The 20,228-nt window shown below is 42.1% G+C and overlaps 1 protein-coding gene across 1 annotated transcript; it reads right to left on the reverse strand.

Annotated features, from left to right (window-relative positions):
* Nucleotides 1-1,148: 1,148 nt before the first annotated feature.
* Nucleotides 1,149-20,226, reverse strand: VPS37A (VPS37A subunit of ESCRT-I). The gene is made up of 12 exons (XM_068137510.1): nt 19,965-20,226; nt 15,969-16,043; nt 14,988-15,102; nt 14,058-14,158; nt 12,901-13,114; nt 10,875-10,945; nt 9,315-9,442; nt 9,162-9,220; nt 9,002-9,070; nt 7,845-7,988; nt 6,569-6,649; nt 1,149-5,165 (listed from the first exon to the last, which is right to left on the reverse strand). The coding sequence occupies exons 1-11, from the start codon at nt 20,090-20,092 to the stop codon at nt 6,569-6,571; spliced, it is 1,185 nt and encodes a 394-aa protein (XP_067993611.1). The 5' UTR covers nt 20,093-20,226; the 3' UTR covers nt 1,149-5,165.
* Nucleotides 20,227-20,228: the final 2 nt, after the last annotated feature.

Here is a 20,228-nt window from a genome sequence, read left to right on the forward strand (position 1 = left end):
CATATTTAAAAGGACAGAAGGTAAGAGGGAAGTAGGGAAGGAAAGCTCATTGTGAAATTAGCATAAGGCAGAGAACCACACCCAGCGAAGACAGGGCCAAGCCAGAGCCCCAGCTTACACAGCATGGAAGATGTTTGATGACCAAATTGATAAGAGTTTGAAGTTGACCAGCTAACAATGCTTTCATGTGGATGCTGCTTCGGCCTGCACAAGAGTCCTCAAATCTGTCACAAACACCACAGCTGAGGCAACAGGCTGCTCCAATGCATAGGCTGAAGGGTGAGTGGAGCAATTAGGGTGGCTGGTGATCCTTACACACTGTAGTGCAGTGACAGCCAAGTGCAAGAGTGATTAAAAAATCCTGCAAAGGCAGGTAAGTCACAGACAATCGATTTAGGAAGGGAGGAACATGTGGTGGGGTAAGCTGAAAGAAGATCAATTCATCACAGTACTCAAGCCCAGTGAAAAAAATCTACCAAAGATCTAGGGTCATGGGTACAGCAAATCTTGAACTCAGAAGCCAGAAAGACTGCCAGGGAGTGGGGCAATGAGAAGGAATGCTAAAGTAAGCATTCAGCTTTACTTATTATTTCAATTGCCAGTAATGCACCTGGAGGCAACAAATCATATGATGTTAAAGTAAAACAACATTAAACCTTAAAACAAAATTTAGTGCTCTTTTAATATAGATTATTCTGGTAAGAATCAAATGAAACCTTCTAATTCCACCAAAACTGTTGACTGAATTTAGCCAAGGGTTCATGAATCTGCTGGTTGCCAGTGTTATTCAGATGAATGTATTGTTTCTTTATGCTAAGGTATTATTGATATCTTCGTATCTTTGATATCTTTATATCTTTAATTAAAGCTCAAAGATTTTCTCTCTTATAGGATCTGACCAAAACAAGGCATTTACAAAAGCAGTACCTAGAGATGCAGTATTGGTTTTCAAAGCCCACTTTAGTGAAGGTAGCTCCAAGCATTACTGCTGCTGAAATGGTTAAACAGCAAAAGCTCAAATCACTACACACACAAAGTTTTGTCCTTGAGTAGCTTACTGCATCCATTTCCAGCACAATACTGTGTTGAGCAAGAAGTCCTGCAATGCAATGCCTAACTCTATCCCTAAAGTAGACAACTGCACAAAGTATTAGAAATCCCAAAGCCTTTATTTACAAGTTTAACATTATTTACTGTTTGGAATAATGTACAAAGCAAGGCTGTGATAACTGAGTTAACCTTGTTGCCAGTTTTAATGTAGTTTTACCTGCAGGTCTCTTAAATAGATCTTTCAGAAAGACTTACTCTAATCTTTGACGTGAGTAGCAAGAGTCAAGATAGACTACAAGATTTCTACCTTCTGCATTTGGTTAAGGTCCAAAGTGGCAAGGCTGCAGGAACATGTAGGGAGCAAACAACAGAGCTATAGCAGAGCACTAGATACTGCTCAGAACTATCTTCATGTTAGTCTCTTGCTTGCAGTGCTGGCTAGCATAACTGAACATACCTGATAATGCCCATCTTTCAGAAAGGTTAGCATCTCAAATGCACTGTGAAATAGAATGAAACTTTCTTCTATAAGCCCCAGCAGAATGTATCATTAAACAACAACTGTGTAACAAAACCACCCCAAAACAAAACCTACTTGATAGCAAACGTATTTTAAAGTTTCTCTGGTCTTTCTCAGTTAGAACTGCAATTTGGAAAATTCAGTTCTAGATTTAAGTAGTCACTGGAGGGAGGAACAAGAGACCTAAATTCAGCTACAGAAAACATACAGCAGTTAAGATTAGGTATTAAAATCAGGCAAAATCCACATTCAACTAATAGTTACAATACTGAATGCAACCTCAATCCCCAGCCCAAACTACTCCAACACCAGAAACAAGCTAGCTCCTTACTCTTGTATTTGTCACTCACTGATTTCCTTTTCCCCCTTGGCAGAACACCTCAGCATGAGCATGACATCATCTAAGGCTCTCCAGAAATGGTCACTGTGTGTAGCCTACTATCCCAGATCACATAAGATGTCACTTGGAATGTTTCAAAAGATTTTAGAGTATGTGCCTAACAGCAGCTGGTATTCTCTTACACTTCAAAGGGAAGTGTTTAAAGCTGGATTTGCACCTATATGCCACATTTTGGCAAGATAAGGTAGGGAATGTGTTAGAAGTCAAAAAACCTAACTCTGATGGTGTTACCAGTGTGCTAAAAGTCTTGTGGTGAAAATAAGAAGATTGCCTGTATGGAAAAATGTTCCATTTGGCACAACCAGCATAGAACAAAACAAATCGTGGCACTTGCTGCTAAGGACTAGTCATGAGGTCTGTGGTGACAGGTTGGACTCGGTGATCCTCCAGGTCTCTTCCAACCTTAGTGATACTGTGGAAAAAATCAACCATGAAACAAACAAACAAAAAAACCACAAAACCAAAACCACCACCAAACCAGAAGGTTGGCTTGTTCTGTGAAGGTCAGAAATAGGCTGGCCATTCTTGCACATGACAGGATACTTCTAGTTTACCCAGTACACTATTGCTGAATACAAGGACCTCTCTGCTTCTTTTCTAAGACATGGGTTTGTGACTGCAAAGGGGGCTAAAAAACTGGAATGATTTGGAGGAGAGAAAAGAAAGGGATAAAAAAAGACCTTAAACTTTCATATCCCTGAACAAGAACCACTGTACTAAGAACCTGCATTGAAAAGTGACATTTTCTAGACTCTACTCCACCAGTATCAGAAGGATTCTATAGAGAAGCCCTGAATACATAAATTTGCTCACAAAAGTAACATAGGAGGAAAAGCTGAAGTGTTGAGAACTTGTACTGCAAATACCCTGAAGGTGACCTGGCTAGAGAGTTCAGTCACAGTAGAGCACCACAATACACCACACAACATTCAACAGGAGGATGCAGATGAAGATAGAAGTCTGTTATTCCATGCCACTGCAGAATGTATAAAGAAGATAGTAGCCCAACTCAGGAATAGCACCAAATGTTAGTTAGATCATCTGCTCCTTTCTCAGCTCACAGGAAGAAACAACAAAAAACCCAGCCCTGTACAGAAGTGTGTGTCAAGTCTTTCAGATTGTTAGGTAGATACTCAGAAGAAGACCCAAAATAACTTCACACAGAGCACAAAAAGAATAGTTTGTCAAGAAGGGAACACAAGTGACTTAGATCTAATTCTGCTCTAGAGCAGCATAAATCACACTACTCAGGGACACAAGTCCAGAATGACTTGGGAACCTATGCAACCTCATTTTTAATTAGGGCTTTAATCAGCTCATCAGCAGAAGTGCTATGTCAATATACAACAGGATTATATACAGTCAGTAGAAGATAGCCTGAAATTACTGCTTAACCATAGCACTTAGAACCTGTTTATTTTTTCAGGCCCTTGAGTATCTTTTCCTTTGGACCATAGTTCTGTTTTCTTGTGACATCTAATCTCAGAATTTGGACTAGCTTTAGAAAGAAAATTTCATTCAAGTATCAGTATTTGCTCATCCTGAAAGGCAGCAGCTTAAGACAGACAAATACAGTACTGTGAAGAATGAGAGAGCTGAGACTAAAGCCCCACCTGAAGATTCACTAGCCTGTGGACAGGTTTCTTCCGCTTACGTGGTTTTTCTAACCCCAAATTTACTCACTTCTCCTCAATTTAGAAGAAATACTGCATTTTTACAGAAAACATTTAGGACTGACTGAAGATTAGTAATACAGAAAAGTACTCGCTTGGACTGAGATGCTTCAGTTTGAGACTTGAACCTGGGATGATCTGTGACCCTAACTACGTAACAGAGGGGCAGTGTCTTGGCTAAGAGGTTTATCTTCAGACTGCTTCCTGACAAGAAAGAAGCAGGATTCCCCACACATCACTGAATCAGTGGTTTATCTGATTTATCTTTCTTAAGTCAGTTCTTCTAGAATTTGGCTGTCTCAATGCAAATCCAATGCACTGGCAAGGGTAAGAAAAAGAGTTATGTATTTTGCAAGTACAAGAGAGAATGTACCTAAGGGCTGTGTTTTTCTCCCATAGAATACTGCACTTGTTCTTAGCCATTCTCACCAGAGATATCCTCATCCTTACCAAAAACCAACAAAAAACCCAAACAAACAAACAACAACAACAAAAAAATTAGCTCACCAGAGGCAAGATTCAGAGCCTAAAAAGCAAAATTAAGTCTCACTCCCAAATTCTATCACTGGCCTTAACGTAACACATTATGCAACTGCAGCCAAATCAGTTTCTTTGCTCCTTAAAATTAGGAAGAAAACAACTGCTACTTCACAAAGAGATTCAGAACCAGTTTTTGTAAAGTGCTCTGGAGTTCCTCACACGATGAACATGTTCATATTGCCTAAAACAGAAACTGGTAGGTGACTTGATTAGTTTTTAAGCAAACACAAATATGAAATTGTTAAGAGGAAAACTGTGTTTAATGACAGTGGTAGGTACCAAGCCACTCCTGAAATCAAGTGCATCAGTGCTACTAAGCAACATACCAACTTTATGCAGAGACCATTTACTCTATTTTGATCCCAATATAATTTGTTCCAACACATCCTTTTCTGAATCCAAATCTACTTATCCAAAACACAATACAGGCCATACTTAAGTTTTGTATTATTACTTTAAAGTAACAAAAAAATTTGTTCTTTAACATTTTGGCTTCAAGAAAAGACAGCCTGTGAATCCACTGCCAATCTCCAATCGTGAACTTCTTCAGTCTCCAAAGTCCTGCCACCAGTTACCTCACACTTCCACAGACCAAAGCCAAATCTATGTTTAAAGTTCAAAATACAAAAGATATTAATCATGTCTTTATAAAAATGTAAAAAGCTAGTCAAAATTACATGTTTAGATATTTAATCTCTGATGAATGGAGGATAGCAGCAGGAACTCAAATATAATAAGAACTATCAACAATAAATACAAGAAATTAGTGCAAAGATTGCAATAGAAGGGTTCTTGAGTACAATGAGAATATAAAGAGACATTCGTTCTAATTTATACAAAAACCATCCCAACTCTGTATACAATCTCTTCTATAAATACAACCATATAAGATGAAATGCTTATTTGCAAATAATAGTCATTAAAAAGTGTGCTTTATTGGGTTTGTCACTCGTTCTCTTGGCAGGTGTAGTTTGCAGGAAGTCTGTAAAGATAAATTCCCATAGTTAGGTATGGCAACTCCTCCCGAAGTTACGTTTCACATACAACTAACCACAGATGTGGTACATGCTTGATTTCCAGACAGAACATGATTAGAACACTAAGCATTGCAACAAATCCACTTGCAGTTAGAGGTTTGTAAGTGTGGGAGACTGACATAAATGTCAGTTCATGTCCCAGTGGAGGCCAGTGACAAGTGGAGACCCTCAGGGATCAGTCCTGGGACCAGGCTTGTTCAACATCTTTGTGGGTGACATGGACAGTGGCATTGAGTGCACCCTCAGCAAGTTTGCTGATGACACCAAGCTGTGTGGTGCAGCAGACACGCTGGAGGGAAGGGAGGCCATCCAGAGGGACCTTGACAGGCTGGAGAGGTGGGCGCAAGGCAACCTCATGAAGTTCAATAAGAGCAAGTGCAGGGTCCTGCATCTGGGTCGAAGCAATCCCAGGCACAAATCCAGGCTGGGCAGTGACTGGCTGGAAAGCAGCCCTGAGGAGAGAGACTTGGGGGTGCTGGTGGACAAGAAGCTCAACATGAGCTCTCAGTGTGCACTTGCAGCCCGCAAAGCCAATCAGATCCTGGGCTGCATCAGGAGAAGTGTGGCCAGCAGGTCAAGGGAGGTGATCCTCCCCCTCTACTCAGCCCTGGTGAGACCCCACCTGGAGTACTGCCTCCAGTTCTGGAGCCCCTATTACAAGAGGCATGTGGAGGTGCTGGAGTGTGTCCAGAGAAGGGCCACAAGGATGATCAGAGGGCTGGAGCACCTCTCCTATGAGGACAGACTGAAGGAGTTGGGGCTGTTCAGTCTGCAGAAGAGAAGGCTCTGAGGTGACCTAATTGTGGCCTTCCAGTATCTGAAGGGGGCCTACAGGAAGGCTGGGGAGGGACTTCTCAGGATCTCAGGTAGTGATAGGACTAGGGGGAATGGAATGAAGCTGGAGGTGGGGAGATTCAGGCTAGATGTGAGGAGGAAGTTCTTCACCATGAGAGTGGTGAAACCCTGGAATGGGTTGTCCAGGGAGGTGGTGGAGGCCCCGTCCCTGGGGGTGTTTAAGCCCAGGCTGGATGAGGCTCTGGCCAGGCTGATCTAGTGTGGGGTGTCCCTGCCCATGGCAGGGGGGTTGGAACTAGATGATCCTTGTGGTCCCTTCCAACCCTGAATGATACTATGATACTATGAAATTGTAAAAAATCAAAATCAAAACCACCACCACCACCAAACAAACAACAGCAAATACAAACAAAAACCCCAAACAAACCCAACAAAAAAACCGCCACAACCAAACCAAACAAAACCCAACCAAACAAAAAACCCCCACATGATAAAAACAGTCTAAACCAAACAAACCAACCAGTTTGCCACAAAGATTAAATCAGCAATTTACCTATAGTGGAGCATGGAATTGGCTGTGCATCGCTATTGCCTGTTGAAGTTTTTCCTCTTTGGCTCGTCTACAGTGGCAGAGCTACAAAACAAGGCACAGGAAGAGTGAATTCTTTTAATAACACATGCTATAGTTTCTCTCTCATGATTTAGCTCCTTTGCATGCTCTTCAAGAACAGAAAGCCCTATGGACCACTCTGCCTTCCAAGCCTCAGCCCGGATGATATTGTTCTGGGCCCCTCACTTTAGGAAGGATGTTGACTTGCTGGAAAAAATCCAGAGAAGGGCAAGGAAGTTGGTGAGGGGTTTGGAACACAAGCCCTATGAGGAAAGACTGAGGGAGCTGGGATTGCTTAGCCTGGAGAAGAGGAGACTCAGGGGTGACCTTATTACTCTCTACAACTACCTGAAGGGAGGTTGTAGACAGGTGGATGATGGTCTCTTCCCCCAGGCAGCCAGTACCAGAACAAGAGGACACAGTCTCAGGCTGTGCCAGGGGAGGTTCAGGTTGGATGTTAGGAAGAAGTTCTATACAGAAAGAGTGATTGCCCATTGGAATGGGCTGCCTGGGGAGGTGGTAGAGTCGCCATCATTGGAGGTGTTCAGGAGGAGACTTGATGGGGTGCTTGGTGCCATGGGTTAGTTATTTAGGTGGGTTGGATTGGTTGATGGGTTGGACGCAATGATCTTGAAGGTCTCTTCCAACCTGGTTTATTCTATGTATAATTCTATGTATGTATAACATTATTCCACCCATACTTGCTTACAACAGAAAAATGAAATGCACTTATTAGGCATCTTTAAAGAGAGGTACACTGCTCAGCAAGTTGCTCTTGTCATAGCATGAGCAAGAACGGTAGTTTCTGAGTCTCAACATCTACTTATTCAATGATAGCCATCAACAGAATAATTACAGAAGTTCAATAAACATTAAGGTTGCTTAATGTGTCATTCTATGTTGACATAGATTTAAAATGAACACTGTCATTTAAATAGTCCATGTGGCCACCTTCCCTATATCTATAAAAGATGTAGAAGAAAGCGGAACAAAAATACCTGCAAACACACGTGACTAGGTTCTAATGCAGGAGACCTTTGCCCTCCTGTCTTGAAAACATGTGCCTTCAGAATGCAGATTACATTCAAAGTAGACTGAAGCTTCTGTTGGAGATTACTAAAGCACAGTTCTGTATCACAGAACTGCTGAAACTCTGTCTTAACTTTATTCATTATGTGTTCTCCACCTGTCAGATTAGAATGATTTGTGTATTACATACCGTTCTCTTTTCCATGAAACTACTAAGAAAGTCATCTATTTCTGTTTTGCCTTCCAAGAAGTCTTCTGCAATAGTGTCAGATTCCTCTTCAGCTTCATGAGCAGCTACTTTCAGTCTGGCTTGCAGAGCACTTGGACTGCAACTCTAAGAAAATAAAAAACTCCTATGTAGTATTAAACTGTCCATGAAAAATCTACATTTCCAAGGAGAAAGATAAATGATGAACAGAGCATTATTATTACTACATAAAAGGCTAAGTGACCAGGTGAAGCTTCATCTCCAAGAAGCAGCATAGTTTGTTAAAGTAGAAAGGATTCAGTGTGATAAAAGCACTGCTAGTTTAGATTTTGATTCACAATCCTTCTCCCAAATGTATGAAGCTTTTCAACGTTTACCCTCCACTGTGGAGAACACCAAACTTGGAAATCTGACAGGTTCTTGAGTACATGACTTGTAAGTAGAACTAGCATTTCAAGTCTCCTCAATAAATAGCATCTACTTTTGAAAGACAGTAGTGAACCTGAGAAGCATAAAATGGTAGAAAACCCACAACACTTACTGCCTAGCTATTAAATACCCTTGAAATGGCTGTAGAGAGGAAGACAAGGAAAAAGCAACTACTCAAGATGGGCTGCCACCCTATTCTTGAAACTGGTTTGACCCAAGATAGTACTTAAGAAGAAATCTAAATGCTCAACAACACTCCCTCCTTCCAACTTAGCTTCTGAGGAAGAAGTTCTTCACCGTGAGAGTGGTGAAGCCCTGGAATGGGTTGTCCAGGGAGGTGGTTGAGGCCCCATCGCTGGAGGTGTTTAAGACTGGGCTGGATGAGGCTCTGGCCAGCCTGATCTAGTGTGGGGTGTCCCTGCCCATGGCAGGGGCGTTGGAACTAGATGATCCTTGTGGTCCCTTCCAACCCTGACTGATTCTATGATTCTACTGCAGCATTAAAAAACCCACCCAGCCTAAAAAAAACAGTAGCACGACAGGAACACTGTTTTGCTTTCAAACTGTTTGGTACTTCATCCCATTTTATTTCATACTTGAAGTGAATCTTATTCCATATAAAATAGTTTAACCAGAAGAATATTCTTTGTGAATAAAGACAGAAATCAAAACATCAGCTTTGTTAAACATGCAATATTCTTATATTATACCTCACTCAGTTCATGCTGTCTTTGCATCTTCTTTTCAAAGGCTGCTTTCATCTGTGTGAGTTGCTCATACTGGAAAGAAGAAGAAAAAGAATGGTTTTCCCCTGATAAAACCAGAGTATTACAATTAATATTCCTGAAAAAGATGTGATTGTTCACTTACTTTATCCAACACTGTTTGTCTTTTTGCCTCGAGACTTGGCTCCAGCAACAAGTTTTTTTCTGTGAAAGAAAGTCACTATTACTACCTTTTTTTTGTTTTAAAGGCTTCAATGTGCAGAACACAGCCACAGATGCTAAAGTTTTGACATCTTACTTGCCAGCTCTTCAATGCTTTTCACTAACTCATCTCTGTCCGTAATGACTTGCTTCAGTTGTGGGAGAGTCACAAACTGTTCCAGTAACACTTCCTCTTGCTCATTCATACTGGTCAGCTGTGATATACTATATTCAAACAGAAAGCAAGCAGATTTTAGGCTAGCAGCAAACTATGTGTAAAGTTACTGATTTCTGTCAAATGCTTGAGGCATTTATTGTTTGACTTCACAGAAACACAACACTTGCCATCTTATTTTCCCTCCTTCTCCTGGTTTGTGGGCTCCACTACCCGCAGTGTATTAAGTATCTATTTCAAGCCTTACTTTCTATAAAGTGTTTTTTAATACTGCTACAATGGGTTAACCTTGGCCAGCTACCCAGATGTCCTGCCAAGCTGCCCTCTCAGCCCCCTCCTCAGCTTGTGGGTCAAGATGAAGACAGGGAGATTACTTACCGATTACAATCACAGGCAAAACACACTTGAGTTAGGAAAATTAATTTATTGCAAATTATAGTTGAGAACTGGACAGTAAGACAAAAATATCTCGCCTCTATTTTCAACAGGCTCAACTTCACCTCTACCCATCTCTGCCCAAGCAGCACAGGGAAGGGGGAGGATTGCAGGTGTTGCAGTCAGTCCCTAAGTTTGTCTCTGCTGCTCCTTCCCCCTTACACTTTCCCACTGCATCAGCATGGGTCCCTCTACAAACTGCAGTTTCTGGCAAGAAAACCTGCTCCAGTGTGGATTCTCTATGACTGCAGTTTCCTTCAGGGCATATCCACCTGCTTCAATGTGGGGTCCTCCATGGACTGCAGCATGGAGATCTGCTCCAGCACAGTCCTCTCCATGTGCTACGTACACTTGGAGCACCTCACCCTGCTTCTTCTCCAACCTTGTTGCTGATAGGATTCTCACACTTTTCCACCCCTCCCCTCAATCATCAATTCTGCAGTGTTTGCTCCTTTCAAAACATGTTTTTGAAGAGGGATCACATGCTTCACTGAGAGAAAACGTTTCTGTAGTTTGTGTGTAAAGTGTTTAGCTCTGAAAGTGATTTGCCATAGGATACCCTGCACATAATTTATTTAGCACCTCAACCTGTCTGCACATGATGAGCCACTCACAGAGTAGTCCCCTGCTTAAACCACTCTACAGTCCTCTTGAATTTAAGAGAATGTAATTTGTAAACTAGTCTCAATTCCCTTTCCCTGTCTCCTTTCCTTCTTTCACAAGTCACCCTCGTTGTATTGGTAAACTAAGTCCCTGGCAAGGCAGCAGCAAACTAAGGGTTTGAAAAAGTAACAATAAATGGTTTTCCTGGTACTGAATGTTAAAATGCCATTCCTGCCAACACAACTCTAAGCCAGCAGTGTATCTGACTACATGGCTGGCTTCCTTTCTGATTCTACAAGTTTGTCAAGTGTTAGCTCTCCTACTTATGATTTCTACCAAAGCTTTTCAGGCACATACACAGACTTCTGACAAAAATCACCTACAGACCAGCAGTGATTGCCTTTTCAAGTCTATGGAAAGGTTTGCCTCCTTCTGAAAATTTACCTTAGTTCTGAGAGTTCTGGAAATGCATCAGGAATATCAGGCATCTTGTAAGTAAATCCATTCTGGCCAACCTAAATAGAAGTTTGGAAATGTTCAGTAGAGTTTTGAAGAGCAATTTCTTGATATTTAACCTGATTAATCCAAAACGGGAGAGAAGTGTTTGCCAGCAACGAGAAAAGTAGGAAAAGCAGTAGGAAGCAGAAGCACTATGTCTCTGAACAGATGTCTTGACTCAACCACAGCAACAAAATACTTGGGGATGCTTGGGGTGGCGTGTTACAAAAGAGGAGTCAATTTTGGAAGAAATGACCTCTCCAGCCTGTCAAGATGGGCACAAGCCAACCTCATGAGGCTCAATAAGAACAAGTGTAGGGTCCTGCATCTGGGTCGAGGCAATCCCAGGCACAAATACAGGCTGGGCAGTGACTGGCTGGAAAGCAGCCCTGAGGAGAGAGACTTGGGGGTGCTGGTGGACAAGAAGCTCAACAGGAGCTCTCAATGTGCACTTGCAGCCCGCAAAGCCAATCAGATCCTGGGCTGCATTAGGAGAAGTGTGGCTAGCAGGTAGAGGGAGGTGATCCTCCCCCTCTACTCAGCCCTGGTGAGACCCCACCTGGAGTACTGTGTCCAGTTCTGGAGCCCCTATTACAAGAGGGATGTGGAGGTGCTGGAACGTGTCCAGAGAAGGGCCACAAGGATGATCAGAGGGCTGGAGCACTTCTCCTATGAGGACAGACTGAAGGAGTTGGGGTTGTTCAGTCTGCAGAAGAGAAGGCTCTGAGGTGACCTAATTGTGGCCTTCCAGTATCTGAAGGGGGCCTACAGGAAGGCTGGGGAGGGACTTCTCAGGATCTCAGGTAGTGATAGGACTAGGGGGAATGGAATGAAGCTGGAGGTGGGGAGATTCAGGCTAGATGTGAGGAGGAAGTTCTTCACCATGAGAGTGGTGAGACCCTGGAATGGGTTGTCCAGGCAGGTGGTTGAGGCCCCGTCCCTGGGGCTGTTTAAGAGCAGGCTGGATGAGGCTCTGTCCAGCCTGATCCAGTGTGGGGTGTCCCTGCCCATGGCAGGGGGGTTGGAACTAGATGATCCGTGTGGTCCCTTCCAACCCTGAATGAAACTATGAAACTATATGACAACAGCTGGATGACCCAGGAAAACACACAGGAGTATAACTCAGCGAAGTGAGGAAAAAAAAATAATGAGATTTGTATTTTGATCTCTTTCATGTGGCTTTTAAAGCTGTACTTTTAAAGCTGTAATCCTTTGGGGGAAAAAAAAAAAAAAGCTTTTAGACAAGGAAAAAAAAATCTGCCTTCATGGAATGTAGAGACTTTAAATACTACACAGTCAGAAAACTCTCTTCCAAGATGAGGAAAGCTTTTGTTCTAAAGACAAAATGTAATGAAATATTAAACATTTAGATAAGAAAGGTTTTGGAGGACATTAAGGAAAAAAAAAAACAAAGGAAAGAAAATCCTTCCAGAGTACCTCAGTGAGAGGGAGTTTGTAAGTACACACATACAAGATCTATGAAAAGAAGCTATTCTGAGCATGAGAACAGGAAATAGTTACACACGAAGGCTTAAGACTGCACATCATTCTCACCTGGTAGGTTCTGGACGGGAAATCCCACATAGAGAAAAGGATCACATTTTCTGTGGCTTGAGAAACAGTCACAGCTGCACAGTGGGGGAGTGCAGCTCCAGAAAGTAGATTCAGAGATATTTATTGTAACACTAATTTCACTGAAATTCAGAAAGACAAACTTGCTGCTCTGACTTCAAATTTGTTCTAAAAAAACTTTTCATCGGTTGGACTTGATGATCTCAAAGGTCTCTTCCAACCTCAACACTTCTATGGTTCTAAAGCCAGAACTACAGTTTCATCTTCCTAGCACCAGCAAAACAATGAAGTGTAGTCACTTAGACTTTTCCCTTGCGTTTTGTGGCAATACCCTTTGTGCCCTTCAGGGAAGTTACACCCAGTGTCTGATAGCTTTAGTAGCAAAATTCAGTGCACAGACCTGAAGCACTGCTGCTGTCGGAACAGGTAGTGGCAGATCAGCAATGACACCGTAAGAGGGAGCAGCAGGCTTGTCTGTAGTGTAGCTTGAAGAAACTGATTCAGCAACAGGCACAGCTGCCATTGTTCTATTAGTTTCTTGAGGTGGGTATGGAGGAAGAAATGGAAACCCCTGAGGAGCGTAAGGAGGCATTCCAGCTGGTTTGTTGAAAAGGCTAAAAACCAAACAAATGTAATCATGAACAACCAACTGCTCAGAGCATCTTTCTTACAATTTGAATTATAATTACTAGACTGCATACAAGACAGAAGACTGAATTTTTAAATGACCATACATTTTGCATATGCTGTTCTCAGTTACTTCCAACATAGGAAGCTTACTTTATGTCTTCTACTGCAGCATAATATACAAACCCATTAAACTACATTCTTGGGGAGCAGCCAAATACACACTCACACTCTTAATTATAAGAAAATTACTTCTGAAAAAAAAAATGATGAGAGTATAAATTTGAATTGTTCCCATCTAAAAGTCCTGAAAATGCATCTGTGTCATACATTAGTTCTTAATTACGGCATGGCATTTAACAGCTTGGGCAACACACACCTGATTACTTCTAAATAACATGAATTATTTATTTTAAAATGACAGCTGCAGCTGAACTCAGTATAGGCAGCCATGAGAACCATAGCTGTACTGGTAAAGCTATAATGTCTCAGCTTGCTTTTGCATATTTAATAGAGTTATTTAAATGGCACAATTTCTGTTGCGCAACAGAGCCTGTCTCGAAGCCTGGGAGATTATGAAGAGAATATTGAAGAAACACAACTGCTCAGATCATTACCTACATCAAATTCCAGACTGCATCTAACAGTGTAAGCATTTATTCCTTTCCAAGAAAAAAGGAGCATGTAAATTAACATCAGCAAGTTGACAAGTTGACAAGAGTAACTCCAATGAAAGCTAGCGGGTTTTTTCCCCTCAAAACAGCTATCAAGCATGCACATTAAATTGTGCAAGGGCAGGGAATTTATGTCTCCCAATACAGCCACTCTATTATTCCTCTTCCTACCATCCTAATACTTTTTTTTTTTTTTCAAGAGGTGAAACAGAAGTTAATAGACATAGTTCCATTCATCACATTGACTGATACTTACTATGGAAATGATGTTGAGCTGGGAGCCAGAACTGGAGGATTCTTCCAAAACTCATCCAGCAAACTTTGAACAAGTTTTCCAAGGTCTGAGTGCATTGTGAACTGATGAACAAACAAACAAACCAAAACCCAATGTAGGAGAAAAACTATGCCTGGAATCTAATAGTTCCAAAATACGCTGAACTTGACTGTTTATTATACAGCACTGCAGGGAGCTACTACAGAGACATACCATCTGTACTGTGTATACATACACTCCAAATAAAGTGACAAAGCAACCCAGAACTGAACAGAAACTAAAAGTATTTTGTATATTCCATTACCAATGGAGAATCAATCCAGCATGACATTTCTAACAAACAACTGACAAAACCCACCTCAGTTACCAAGTTACATTTGGGAAAACAAAGAAAGGGAAAACTCACTGAGATTTGAGACTAAATGCATTAATGCAATGCTGAAAAAGTCATAAGCTCACCACCACCACCACAAAAAAAAAACAAACCCATACCCCTGCTGGCAAAGGAAGAAAAATCCAAAAGAACAGCATATTAAAATCCAGAATATTAGAGCTAAAACCTTGACATGTTTCTAATAGGATTAGAGTAGAAAGAACTATGTTACAAAACAGTCTTAAAGCACCCTTCTCCCTTATTTGGAATACGCTGTAGAGAAACAAAAATTGTACTACTGGTACTAGCATGAAAAGTGATAGGGACTTTCTAAGCCATCATAACTTAAAAATAGGTTTTGATACAAAGAATTCTCAACTTGTTAGTGGTAGCAGTGGAGGAATAAATACTAGCATATTGAACACTACTGAACTCAGGATCTGTACACCAGTCTTTTTTTAGCATAGGTATTAGCACTCAGCTAGTGTGATGCATTACTACTAACAGCAGACATAGTTGAAGGTACAAACGATACATACATTACTTATTAATGGGCCGGTCACATACACTCCCTGCTTGTCCACTAGATGATGTCTCACAGGTGGGAAAACACTGATGACTGGTTTTTCCTGAGGAAATTGAGGTGGAAGCAAGCTGCAAATGCAAGAACAATCATTACTACAGCTACATCCCATGATAAAGTTTGCATAAGGCAGCTTTCTATGCAAGGAAAAAGTACTATTAATTACATAAACTTGCTTTCCTACATCAAGAGCTATGAGGAACGACAAAGTGAATGAAGCACACAGAAGGATTATTCACTCACAAAATTAGAAGTTAGACAGATTAAAATATCAGACTTACACAGAACTGAAGAGGGCATTTATTTACTGGCCAAAATGGTAGTACAACAATGAAGCAATTACATTCCCAAAGAAAAAGCTATAGTGTAACGAGAATACCTTCCAATACAAATGTTTTTACCACAAAGACAATGCAGTTTAACCTGCAACAATATTTGGCAGGTTACCAGGCTAAAGCAATAAAAAACTTGTCAATAACATCCATGTTTGCCAGAGCAAAAGCACCCCTCAAAGCAAACACACAGGAAAAGTTGTAATAAATCACTTAAATTACAATCCAGAGGCTTCACCGAGGTAAGAGTTAGGATGTACAGCATATTAGCAAATTACTAATGAAGTTCATTTTAAGTTGTAGAGGATTTTAAGTCACTGGAAACCCTCAAGAATTTTCTCCTAGTTACCTTCACCTAAAAAAACCCAGGTCTCTTAGGAGCTGAGCACAGCAAAATACAGTTTTGCTTTCAGCTGAGCACCTGCGTCTTGTACAGAACTAGTTTCACTCATACCACTACAACTACTATCACAAATCCAGGTTATAGTTCCTGAAATTAATTAGCAGATGGGAGCCATTTATGTTCTATTACTACTTTACTACTTTTTATCTTGAGAACTATTTTAGTTTTCAAAACATGTGTAGAGATACCATGTTCTACTTACATGTTAATATTAATTGTCAGGTTGTTTACAGTGAATGGCAGTCGATATTCCACATCTTTCTGGATTTCTGCAATGCTGTTGAAGAAGAAATGATTAGCATCCAATTCATGGTCAATCTAACAGCCTAAAGACTCAACAAAAGGCATAACTTCAAGTCTCTGCATTTAGGTTAAGTTCTGAGAAGCTTTTAAGAACAAAACTGAAAATGCTGGAATAAGTAATATGCTGCAGAATGCTATATTGAATATTATGATTAAAGCAAAAAGTAGTAGATTCAACTTTTAAACTTCAAACATGGTCACAAGCAAAGGAAATACAGTAGGAGAAATCTTGCTACTCACTGATCTGACACAATCTATTTTTTTCCACTTACTGGCTTAATTTAATACATCATCTCAGTGGGCTTTTGATACACCAAATTTTATCTGATAAAACATTTTCTTTGCCAAGACATTACACTTGGTTCACAACCAAGTATTGCCTGCAACACCACCTACAGATCAGTCATTAGGACATCCATTGAACCAACCTTTCTTCATTAATAGATTAGCTTACTAGTTAATAGCTTTTTCTACATGAAACAAGTTCTATGCATTTCCACATGCACTTTCAAGAACAACTACTTGCAGGAATGTAAAGCTCTGTAATCCACTGACACTCAAGACACAGATCCTTAAAGCACCAAGTGAAGAAATATATATCTTATGAAATCTTCTAACAGCAAATCCAAATTTGCTCCTCCTGTAACGTGCAAGTTACTGAGAAAAAGCTTTAAATCTGCTGCATTAATTGGAAGATAATTTCAATACTCAAAGCCCTCTGCAATTTGCGTACACAGCAAGACTGTTTTGAAAGACAGCATCCCAAAGAATGCAAAGGAGAACACTACTTGGCTCAGAAGCAGAATTTCCAGACAATATGAACATAGCTAAGCTGGGACAGGAAGAGAAAGGAGGGCAGAAAATTAGCTTAATCTTATAATGAAAACAAACTTTAAAAGCAGACTGATTTATCTTCTAGGGATTTTTCCTGCTTGCATCTGATTAATAACATTCTTCTTTACCTCTATGGCTCCCTTTTAAAGGGACTGAGTTTGGCTGCAATGGGGAATAATGGCAGCTGAGTGTACCCAGAAAGCCTCTTTGCACCCAACTTCAAAAATGCCCTTCCATCCACCACCAGCTAAGCTTCCTCAGAAAACCTAAACCACATCACCTGAAAATGTGTATTAAATGTAGTGCTAGGAGTGTTTTGTGACCCTCCAAAGCATTATTTGCACATAAAATGTAAAACTCTAGTTTTCAGAGCTTCAGGAATAAATGGAGCCAAATGGAAATCCAGCTGTGCACCTTGCTTTCCACAGCCTGATTTTATTCCTCTCACAGGCAAGTCAGTATCTGCTCTTTGCCTGCAAAATCATATCCTTTTTAAAAAAAAAAACTATCAGGTATTTTCAGCACAGGAGAATTTAAGTCAGAGTTCAGGGCTCTACTTTGATAAACCACACACCAAAATCGCCACCTCCTCATTCTTAACAGAGGGATTGCCTCTGGAATCCCTCACGCACATTTCTTCCCTGTATTCATCTGTCACGCATTTTAATACCCTGCTACAAAATCCTTCTGAGAAGGGTATATCTTTATGCTCCATTGACATGCACAACCTATAGGAACTAAGGAGGAAGGGGAGAACAGGGAGAGAGAAACAAGAAATCCAGAGTATAATTGAGCTGTTTGAACTGTTTATAACCTCCTTCAAGCAAAACTTGGAAGTGATGAACTTAATTTCCTGTTTGCCAAGTGGGAATGGGTACACTGGAAAAATTACACATTCCTAACTGTGTCTAGAACAGCAGCAACTGTAAGAAAAATGGGCTTTAACAGGAGGGGGGGGAAAAAGGCAATAAAAAAAAAAAAAGCCTTTCAAGCTCCTAACCTGTGAGGAATCCTGAAAAGGAAGACTAGCTACTTTAATGAAATACAGATCATATATACCTGGGCCTTTATGACCTAAGACAACACAAACAAAACACACCTAGCTTAGCAAACTACACCATGCCAAGAATTCTGTCTTGAGCATATCAGTGAGGAGCATCTGGGATAGTCACAAATGGTTGACAAAATATACTTATGAGAGAGTACCACTAGCAAGGTATTTGCTCAATTATTTCTTAGAAAATAACACTGTTGCAATGCTTAACTCATATCCCTATCCTACAGATCTGTGGTGCTGTGGAGTCCATAAGCAAGCACACCAAGTCCCACCCAAAAAAAGCCTTTGCACTTTGGAAAACTTGAGCAAGTACACTTATCTTTGTAAAAAATAACACAGGACTTGAGGCACTGGTACTCAGACTTTTTTCAGTAATAAGTATCTCTTATTGAAACTGTACACTATCAGAGTTTACTCCTTTGCTTGCTTAATTTCTGTTTCACTTTTCCACAGCTTTTGTCATGAGCAATCGGGTAGGCAAGTTTACATGGCTGTCAAGTTACATTTGAGCAGCTACCATCTCCCTACCCCTCATTTCCATTCCTGGATGCAGGATCAGTTCCTTCTTTGCCTTTGCTTGAGCCGCTGCCTGCACAAACTGGCAGTAAACCATTCCAGCAAGATGACTTTGACAAAAACCGATCACCTTTTTTTTAAAGCAACATGACCTGCAGTGAGGTCATCTCCTTGGTAGAGAAAAAAGGGTAAAACAAAAGACTAGTAACACCAGTCCAACAAAAAACTTCTGGTTCTGAGTAGAATTAAGTTTAAACAAGAAAAAATACTGTCATACTTTGTGTGTGATAATTCAAACTATTAGGATAGTGAGTGATCTGCAATTATTAAATTTGGGAATACAGTAAGTATCCCTGTGTCTGTATAACAGGAGTAAAAAACATCCTGCCTTTTTCTGGCTCGTTTTGTGGGCATCTATCATTCCTCTTCAACACACATCCTAGGATGCATGCTGAAATGCTGCTCTCCTTTTAAAATAGTAACACTTTAAAAAACCCTGAGATGTAGGCAACCACCTGTCAGCATACAAGAAGCTGGGGTATCCCAGGATAAAGGAAGGTGTTTTGCTGTAAAAAGTGTGGCTGTTGAACAGGAAAAACCCGCTGGTCTCTGGTGAGCATATAACTAAAACAACTTACTGAAGCACAGTTGGTTATTAGCAGGTTAGCACTGTACATGGGAAAGATAAGTTTGTAGAGCCCCCAGGGCTGCTATGTCACTGCTGACAGGACCACTGCGACACGCAGCTCCTTCACACTCTGCGTTTTATTCTCTAACTTTCTAAGAACTACAATCTCACAACCAGTTTCCAAAAAGAGTGCTTTATTCCAGAACAGACAAACTGTACCTCTTTGCGGACTTTAAAATCGAATAATAACTCAGATGGCATTCGGGTCAAGCGGCCGGTGTCACCGGGCACGACAATCTGCGCCAGATAACGCGGTCAGGCCACAACGATAAACACCCGGACAGCGGGGACGGCACATCGGCCGCCCCGATAGCAAGCCTTGCTTTCTGTTTCACAAGTCCAATCTCCGCCCTCGCAACCCTCACGGGTTTCTTCCCCGCTGTAGGCCTGTTTCCCGCTGTCTCCCCGCTGTCATCCCGCCACGTATCCACGCCCCTGCCCCGGAGCCCACTGGGGCTCCGCGGCACATCGCTCGCCGGCCGCCTCACCGGCACCACCTCACACACCCCAGCAGAACCCTTCGCTCCCGAAACACCGTGGGATTTGGCCATCCCAGGCTACAGCGCCGGCGGAGGCTCCGTTTCCTGATCACCGGCGACAAGCACGGCCGGAGGCCGGCGGGACCCGGCCGGGCCTCACCGGGAGGGGACGGGGCGGAACCACGTCCCGGGGTGTGCGTGTAGGGACGCACGACACCCTACCGCGGCGCGGCCTCGCAGGAACCCCAGGCGGTGTCGGGCCCATGTCGGACGACAACAAGCCGCCCCCTCCCCGCCCCCTGCCCGGCCACGGCCACTCACGAGGCGTGGGCACCGCGTAGGGATTCGATCTGCCGCTGCTTCTGCTGCTGGAGACTGGTGAGGGGGGGCAGCGGCGCGGCGGGCGAGGAAGAGCTGCCGCCCTTGCTGAGAGGGAACAACCAATTCATCCTCCCCGCGGCAGCCCACGGCGGGCGCGGGGGCACCGGCGGCACCGCGGCCTGGCCTCCTTGCCTCGCGCATGCGCGCGGGGACGGCACGACCTCACCTCCCACGGTTCCGCAGCCGACCGGCCGTGTCCCACCC

This window comes from Melanerpes formicivorus, unplaced genomic scaffold (assembly GCF_026170545.1).
Source record: "Melanerpes formicivorus ecotype bairdi unplaced genomic scaffold, bMelFor1.0.p_v2 SCAF_4, whole genome shotgun sequence".
Taxonomy (NCBI): domain Eukaryota; kingdom Metazoa; phylum Chordata; class Aves; order Piciformes; family Picidae; genus Melanerpes; species Melanerpes formicivorus.

What these genes read in the sequence shown, in the direction of transcription:
- VPS37A (XM_068137510.1), bottom strand. Translation starts at nt 20,092, where the DNA reads ATGAATTGGTTGTTCCCTCTCAGCAAGGGCGGCAGCTCTTCCTCGCCC. An exon ending in CTGACAATTAATATTAACAT is followed by an intron (nt 15,103 to 15,968) that starts GTAAGTAGAACA and finishes TTGCATTTGCAG; the next exon opens with CTTGCTTCCACCTCAATTTC. An exon ending in GTTTCATGGAAAAGAGAACG is followed by an intron (nt 6,650 to 7,844) that starts GTATGTAATACA and finishes CTTGTTTTGTAG; the next exon opens with CTCTGCCACTGTAGACGAGC.